Consider the following 8,648-nt stretch of genomic DNA (forward strand, 5'->3'; position numbering starts at 1 on the left):
ATCCCTGTCCTCCCCACCGTGCATTATAACATGGGCGGCATTCCCACCAACTACAAGGGGCAGGTGATGGTGCTGGCTCCCCTCCCACAGCTGGAAAGAAGGCTGGGACAACGGGGCCCACCTCGCAGTTGTCTCTTTAGATCTTAGAGGAAAAGACAGATGTTTTCTTCAAGAAAGTACTGTCTTGTTTTCTAGATTGCACTTTAAATTTCTATTACTGGAGGATGGAGGGGGCTTAATAATTTATTCCTCCTTAGTAAATTGTCATAGATACATCATTTGCAGCTTTTTCCATTTTATAATTACTTTCCTCTATGATCTCGTGTTATTTCTAATGATCTTGTACATTGAGGGATCTTTCTAATTCCTACCTTTGAGTGGTTTGTGGTTCACACAGAGCTGGTCGGTCACTTAGGCTCCTTGTTGGGCAAGGTGGGCGGCAGCTGTTACTTTCCCTGCATAGATGAAGAGGTGAACGGCAGGTAGAAGAGTCTGGAACATCAGTGTCGCCTGCTGATGTTCCTCCACCTGCCGTGCTCCCGGGTCTGAGCCGGAGCGCAGGTGGTGAGGGCCTCGGGAACGTGGGACACGGGGACAGTCGAAGATGCCGACATTGGGGGTCCTCTGCAGGTGGTGAGGGCCTCGGGAACGTGGGACATGGGGACAGTCGCAGATGCCGACATTGGGGGTCCTCTGACCTACTTGTAACAGCATCAGGGCGCAGGTGGTGAGGGCCTCAGGAATGTGGGACCCAGTCGCAAATGCCGACATTGGGGGTCCTCTGATCTACTGGTCACAGCAGGTGCTCGGGGCAAGGAAAACGGGGATACATTCGGAAGCTTCCCTCTGAAGAAGAGGAGCTATGGTCCTTACCTCCCTCTGAGATATGTCTTTCCTTCCCTCTTTTTTTCTTGGAGATTCAGTCTCGCTCTGTCGCTTAGGCTGGAGCACAATGGTGCAATCTCAGCTCACTGCAACCTCCGCCTCCCAGGTTCAAGCGATTCTTCAGCCTCCTGAGTAGCTGGGATTATAGGCACCCGCCATCATGCCTGGCTAATGTTTGTATTTTTAGTTGAGACGGGGTTTCACCATGTTAGCCAGGCAGGTCTTGAACCCCTGACCTCAGGTGATCCACCCGCCTCAACCTCCCAAAGTGCTGGGATTACAGGTATGGCCACCGCGCCTGGCCTACTTCCCTCTCTTTCTCTGGTCTGCAGCACAGACACCCTGCTGGGGGAGGTGGCCTGGTGGAGGTATGGGCACCTTGACATTTCACTTGAAATCTTCCTTTCCACAGGTCCTGAGGCACGTGAATGGCCAGGATCAGATTGTGCCCGGGCTGTACGCCTGTGAGGAGGCCGCTTGTGCCTTGGTACATGGTGCCAACCGGCTTGGGGCAAACTTGCTCTCGGACCTGGTTGTCTTTGGTCGGGCATGTGCCCTGAGCATCGAAGAGTCATATAGGCCTGGTAAGTGTTTTCTTCAGGAGCCAGACTGTTTGAGAAGGCGCAGGAGGTTACAGTCGTTTTTCTTTTTTTTGAGACAGGTCAGCCCAGGCTGGAGTGCCATGGCACAGTCATAGCCGCCTCAACCTCCCGGGCTCGAGCAGTCCTCAACACCTCCACCTGTAGAGTCCCAAGTAGCTGGGACTACAGATGTGCACCACCACACCTGGCTAATTTTAAAAAGTTTTTTTTTTTGTAGAGACAGGGTCTCACAATATTGCCCAGGCTGGTCTTGAACTAGACCCAAACAGTCCTGCCTAAAGTACTGGGATTACAGACATGAGCCACTGCACCCAGCCGGGTCACAAAACCTCAATTTGTTGCTGGAAATTTGCTTAGTGGTCATATAGAGGTAGTCTGGGTTTTTTCCCCTAGAAGTGATTAAACTGAGAAATCCGGAGGTTATATGGTGGTAATGTTGAGACTAGATAGAGGCTGGTTGGGGATCTTAACAGTTAAGGTGACATTTTTGGGGTTTCTTTTTTTAAAAAATTATTTTGCAGTCATGTTCTGCTTAGAAAAAGCACTATTAGGAAGTTGTTATTTTTAGGGGAAGTTCATTACATATTACTTGCCTGATAAAAATCACTTATTTGCAATGAAATTTTTTAAATAGTTGGCGTGAACGAATATGTAACTTGGTACTTAGAAAAAACTTTAGGCCATTCTGAAAACAAAGTACAGCTGGCCTCTATTAGAGGAGAGGGGACGACTTACAGTAAACAGGATTCCCACCCTCTACGGACAGATTGGATTTCACTTGCTGGTTTTCTTTTCATGGTAGCGTCAAATAATGTGTAGGAGAACAAATACCATGTGTGGGAGTGTGAGTCTCATGTTCACCAAGAACAGGACAGTTAGTGTCGCTCCCACCTCCAGAGATCTTCACGGTGGTTATCCAGCCTCGTGTGCTCAGAACAGTGTGAGGTGGATGAGGCACCGGTGGATGTTTGTGTGGCAAGGATGGTGGGACCCCAGGCCCACATTCTTCCCGTTACCTTTCTCTGGTGTTAACTGTTTGGTATCCTTTCTGCTGTGTTTATAGAACAGGTGCTTTTTGTATGGATTCAAGTGAAATAAAAACTAGGACTGCCGTAACTTATAAACATGCCTGCTTTTATATCTGTAGTTAGAAAGGTATGGAGAGTATTAAAAAGGTAGCTTACTTCAGACACACTGTCTCTGGATCTGACCACAGCTCGGGAGGCCAGCACACGCAGAGCTGGCGTCTTACCCCAAGTCGCTGCTGATCATGGGCGAAGGCGGAGTTCAGGTCCATCGTTCCTGACGCCACAGGTTGTGCTTGTCTCACTTCATAGCCCTGCACTTTGTAGCAGTGAGGACTGATACCACTTCTCTCAGAGCAATGTAGAAATTTTGAGCTTCTCTTTCTTTGAAAATGCAAAAAAGAACATTTTGTAAGAATACCCTGTACTTGACATCTGAGAAACCGGTCACGCATGCAGCATCTCACGCAGAATGCTGTGGAGTCAGACTCAAAAGGCTGCACACCTGTGGTTCTCTTGATACGACATTCTGGAAAAGGCACATCTAGGGAAGAAAAGGGATTGGTGGTTGCCAGAGGCTGTTTCCTGATTGTGCTAACACAGACACAGCTCTGTGTGTGTCAAAATTTGAAAAACCCTATACTAAAAATGATGAGTTTATTTTGCTGTATCTTTAGGCTTTAATTTTTAAAAATGAAAAGGAAAGAAAAAATACTTGTAGCATCACCACTTCTCCCCCACTCCCCCAAAAAAATACATATGTATGTTTTTAGAGCTAGTCTCCCTCTGTCGCCCAGGCTGGAGTGCAGTGGTATGGTCAGGTGCACACCACCACACATGGCTAATTTTTTAAAATGTTTCATAGGGACAGGGTCTCCCTCTGTTGCCCAGGATGGTCTTGAACTCCTGGCCTCAAGTGATCCTCCTGTCTCAGCCTCCCAAAGTGGTTACATGCATCTATACATGTGTTGGTAGAACTGAGGCTGGGTGCAGTGGCTCATGCCTATAATCCCACCACTTTGGGAGGCCGAGGCAGGCAGATTGCTTGAGCCCAGGAGTTCAAGACCAGCTTGGGCAAGGTGGTAAAACCCTGTTTCTACAAAAAATACAAAAATTAGCTGGGCATGGTGGCTCACACCATTGTAGTCCCAGCTACTTGGGAGGCTGAGGTGGGAGGATTGCTGGAGCCTGGAAGGCGGAGGTTGCAGTGAGCCGAGATCACACCACTGCACTCCAGCCTGAGCAATAGAGGGAGGAGACACTGTCTCAAAAAAAAGAAAAAATAAATTGTAGAACTGTCCACTGAAAGAAAAAAGTCAATTTTACTGAATGATCAATTTTTTTTTTTTTTTTTTTTTTTTTTGAGACGGAGTCTTGCTCTGCCACCCAGGCTGGAGTGCAGTGGCCGGATCTCAGCTCACTGCAAGCTCCGCCTCCCGGGTTCACGCCATTCTCCTGCCTCAGCCTCCCGAGTAGCTGGGACTACAGGCACCCGCCACGTCGCCCGGCTAGTTTTTTGTATTTTTAGTAGAGACGGGGTTTTCATCATGTCAGACAGGATGGTCTCAATCTCTTGACCTTATGATCTGCCCACCTCAGCCTCCCAAAGTGGTTACATGCATCTATACATGTGTTGGTAGAACTGAGGCTGGGTGCAGTGTCTCACGCCTATAATCCCACCACTTTGGGAGGCCGAGGCAGGCAGATTGCTTGAGCCCAGGAGTTCAAGACCAGCTTGGGCGAGGTGGTAAAACCCTGTCTCTACAAAAAATACAAAAATTAGCTGGGCATGGTGGCTCACACCATTGTAGTCCCAGCTACTTGGGAGGCTGAGGTGGGAGGATTGCTGGAGCCTGGAAGGCGGAGGTTGCAGTGAGCCGAGATGGTACCAGTGCACTCCAGCCTGGGCTACAGAGCAAAATTCCATCTCAAAAAAAAAAAAAAAAATTGCAAATATTGAAGTGTAGGTGAGAGCACACAAGAGTCCAAATCAGCAGGTGACTTTCAAGCACACAGCAGCCACCTTCCTTCCCCTGATGCAAAGGACAGTGGGGTGGCCAGCTCCTCGAGACCACCATCTGGAAGATGTCCTTTTCTTCCCCTTATATACACTTATTCCCCTTATATACACACATTTATATACACTTAATATGTATAAACTTGTATACTTTTTTTTTTTTTTTTAAGACAAGGTCTCACTCTGTTGTGCAGGCTGGAGTGCAGTGGCGCCATCTCAACTCACTGCAACTTTCACCTCTCAGGTTCAAGCAGTTGTCATGCCTCAGCCTCCCGAGTAGCTGGGATTATAGGCGCGTGCCACCATACCCAGGTAATTTTTGTGTTTTTAGTAGAAATGAGGTTTTGCCACGTTGGCCAGGCTGCACTTGAACTTCTGACCTCAAGTGATCCACCTATCTCGGCCTCCTAAAGTGCTGGGATTACAGGTGAGAGCTCCCGCACCCGGCCTTCATTTAATTTTTTAATTTTAGAGATGATTTCTAGTTTATTCACTCTTAAGATAAGTTAATGGATATCTACTGTGTGCCAACAATTTTGCCTTTATGTATGTTCTTCAAAATTGGCCCCAACTCAACAGATGGCCTCAGATGTAGGGTGGGCTGGCAGTGTGTTAGCTGAGGAGACTTTCGCAGTTTCCAAGCTCCTTGAGCGGCTATGCTACGTACCTTTGTGCCATTCTAAATCCATTTGGTTTTTTAAAACGGTTTTGAGAAGTTAAATTCTAACTTTTGTTTTGTTTTGTTTTAGGAGATAAAGTCCCTCCAATTAAACCAAATGCTGGGGAAGAATCTTCATGAATCTTGACAAATTGAGATTTGCTGACGGAAGCATAAGAACATCGGAACTTCGACTCAGCATGCAGAAGGTAAGAGCCTGGACTCGCTCTGGAGTGAGCAGGCTGGCTGCATACCTGGCCCTGCACTGGTTTTGTTTTTTTAAAAATAGATTTTGGGGGATGCAGGTGCAGTTTGTGTGGATGTACCGTGAGGTGGTGGAGTCTGAGCTTTTCATGTACCCATCACCCAAGTCGTGTATGTTGTACCCAGCAGGTAATTGCTCATCCCCACCCCTCTCGCTTTTTGGAGCCCCCAGTCTCTGTTAGTCCACTCCGTGTGGCCACATGTACTCACCATTCAGCTCCCACTTCCAAGTGAGCATGTGACACTTGACCTTGAGTCACTTCACTTAGGATAGTGACCTCCTGTTCCATCCACGTGGCTGCAGAAGACATGATTGCGTTATTTTTGTAAGGCTGAGTATTTCACGGTGTTTATGTACCACATTTTCTTTGTCTGGTCATCATTGATGGGCACTTAGGTTGATTCCAGACTTTGCTATTGTGACTAGTGCTGCGATAAACATGCGAGGCTGCACCAGTATCGAGGTAAACAGCAGTAGGACGTACTCCTCCCCGTATCAAGAACATGAAAGAGACCAGGAGGCCTGAGCTACACAGAAGTGCACTTTTCCACACAGAAGGTCAGCAGGCTAGGGCAGAGTTAGTGCTTGGCATCCAGGACGGCCTTCTCTGGTTCGCTCGTGTGTGCTTGGGCGTGACCTCCGTGCCCTGACCGTCGCTGGCTGTCGTGGATGAGTCACAGCGAGGAGGAGAGGGAGCAGCAGGACCTGCCGGAGAAGCTCAGTCCCCAGCGGGGCGGCTTCCTCTTCGCAGGTTTCCTGGCGTTCAACACAATACTGCTGCTTACATCTCAGGCCCACATACTGATCATGTCATCATGCCTGGCTTCCAGCAGCTTGGAAATGTCTTTAAGCTGGGCCTGTTGCTGCCCCTGAATATACTCAGAAGCGAGGGAGAGTGGGCGGCGGGTGGAAACCGATCTGTGCGGCCTGTGCTGCTGGGAGTCGGTCCAGTAGGACCGTCTGTGACGATGGAAATGTTCTGAGTGTTTGCCGTCCAGTATGGCAGCCATTAGCCACAGAGGGCTGTGGAGAACTTGATATATAGTCAGTCTGAGAAACTGAATTCCTCTAATAACAAGGATTCTTGTCCATGAATGAGATCTCCTGTCCACTATTTGCAAGAATTTCTGCGTATTTTCTAAAAAGAAGTCCATTGCTTTAGTGCTATTCTGAAAGGCATATGGTGTTAAGACACAAGAGAACAGGTTCCCTGCTGACATTTTCACAGGCCTGTGCCCTTCAGTCTTCAAGTGAGGTTGAGCTTGAGGGAGGCTTTGTGGAACGGTGAGAAGAACAGTGTGACTAAGGCACAGAAGGCTGAGTGGTGCCTTGCAGTACTTTTGTAGGGTTGGAGGCCAGCTGTGAGAGAAGGAACCATTGCATTAGAGAGTGGGAACATGCCTTAGGATACAGAAATGGCAAATCCGTGAGACAGTTTGAAGTGAGAATAATAGAAGCATTCTCACCAAACAAGGTGTGTCTTGGTGCCTGCTGTATTGCAGGCTCCGTGAGATGCTGGAGTCAGCACTGAACAAACAGAGCTTCCTGTGCTCGTGGAAATGTGTTTCTTTGGGGGAAGGGATTTTTCTGCTGACTCTGGCTATTAATAGTAAGAATCAAAAAAAGAAATGAGGTAAATTGTTGGGAACAGGCCCCCAAATCTGGCCATAAACTGGCCCCAAAACTGGCCATAAACAAAATCTCTGCAGCACCATGACATACTGTTGATGGCCATGACGCCCACACTGGAAGGTTGTGGGTTTACCGGAGTGAGGGCAAGGAACACCTGGCCCACCCAGGGCGGAAAACCACTTAAGTGCTTCTTAAACCACAAACAGTAGCATGAGCGATCTGTGCTTAAGGACGTGTTCCTGCTGCAGATAACTAGCCAGACCCATCCCTTTGTTTCCCGTAAGGAATACTTTTAGTAAATCCTATGACTGGCTTGTTGTCAGTAAATATGTGGGTAAACCTCTGTTGGAGGCTCTCAGCTCTGAAGGCTGTGAGACCCCCGATTTCCCACCCCACGCGCTATAGTTCTGTGTGTGTGTCTTTAATTCCTCTAGCGCTGCTGGGTTAGGGTCTCCATAACCGGGTTGGTCCTGGCAGTAAATATTGAAAAGGAATCGATAAAATTGCTGTTATTCACAGACATAATTTCCAAAAAATTCCCAGAGAATAAACTGAAAAACTAACAGAAACAAAACAAGAATGCAGTAAGGTGTCTGGATAAGAGATTTGTATCTAAAAATCAGTAGCTTTGCAATGTGCCAGCAGTAATCTGCTCAGACATCAGTAAATATCTCATTCACATTTCAAACAAAAACTGTAAAATGCCTTGAAATAATGTAACCAGAAATACAAGAAAGGATATGAAAACGTGGCTGCTAAAGGACATGAAAGAATGTAATACTAGATTCTGAGATGCAACTTTTTTCATTTGTTCTTCCTGAAAAACCATTAGGTTGATGTGCATTGCAGTGTCATGATTATGTATGAGTCTAAGGAAAATCAGATGAAATGTCCAAATTAAACCATGAAGCTGCATTGGTAGAGGAAGAGACAATTAGGGTCAGTAGAGCAAAGCAGAGTTAGAGGGAGAAGCAAGGAGGAGGAAGGATCACGGAGGTTTTGCCTCTCTGTCCCACAGGAAGCAAAAGCTGACGCCCGGTTCCCAGCACACCTACAGTAAACTTCAGGTCCACTGCATGGCACGTTTCTTGCCACCGTAAAACTACGAAGGAAGTCAGTGTACAAGAAGCTTCTACAAAATAGGCAGAAGACAGTAGCCAGATGGGCCAAGGGCCCCAGCCACCCACGCCCCTCCCTCTCACTGAAGACCTTCCGCTCCAACCCCACCATCACCAGGACTCTGCTCAGCTCCCCCTAGTGTGTGTCACCACAGGGCTGCTGGCCTGTGTCACGTTCACCACCAGACCCCACGTCAGGAGCCCCTCCAGGGGTGTGGGGAGGCAGCGTTGCCTGCTTGGCTGCGGAGCCATGTGGAACGTGGTGCCTCAGAGGCAGTCTGCTTGGAGTCCTGGACCCTGGCTGTATCCCACTGGAAAGGATGTGTCTGGGTCTAAGATGTGTATGTAATAGAAACATCTGTTCAGAAGCTTTAGTCACAACTTCATTTTTAAGTTCAGAGTAATAAACTCATAGTCTGAATTTCCTAATTTTTCTGTTTAATTTA

At 47.7% G+C, this 8,648-nt stretch overlaps 1 protein-coding gene across 1 annotated transcript in view; it reads left to right on the top strand.

Annotated features, from left to right (window-relative positions):
• LOC105519700 (succinate dehydrogenase [ubiquinone] flavoprotein subunit, mitochondrial-like) overlaps positions 1-8,648 on the top strand; it is a gene marked incomplete at its 5' end in the record, with an annotated part of 31,455 nt that overhangs the window by 20,008 nt on the left and 2,799 nt on the right. The window contains 4 exon segments of the mRNA XM_011953142.1: positions 1-63; positions 1,298-1,469; positions 5,279-5,320; positions 5,323-5,396. Coding sequence (XP_011808532.1) covers positions 1-63; positions 1,298-1,469; positions 5,279-5,320; positions 5,323-5,396 — 351 coding nt within the window.

This window comes from Colobus angolensis, unplaced genomic scaffold (genome assembly GCF_000951035.1).
Source record: "Colobus angolensis palliatus isolate OR3802 unplaced genomic scaffold, Cang.pa_1.0 Scaffold358, whole genome shotgun sequence".
Taxonomy (NCBI): domain Eukaryota; kingdom Metazoa; phylum Chordata; class Mammalia; order Primates; family Cercopithecidae; genus Colobus; species Colobus angolensis.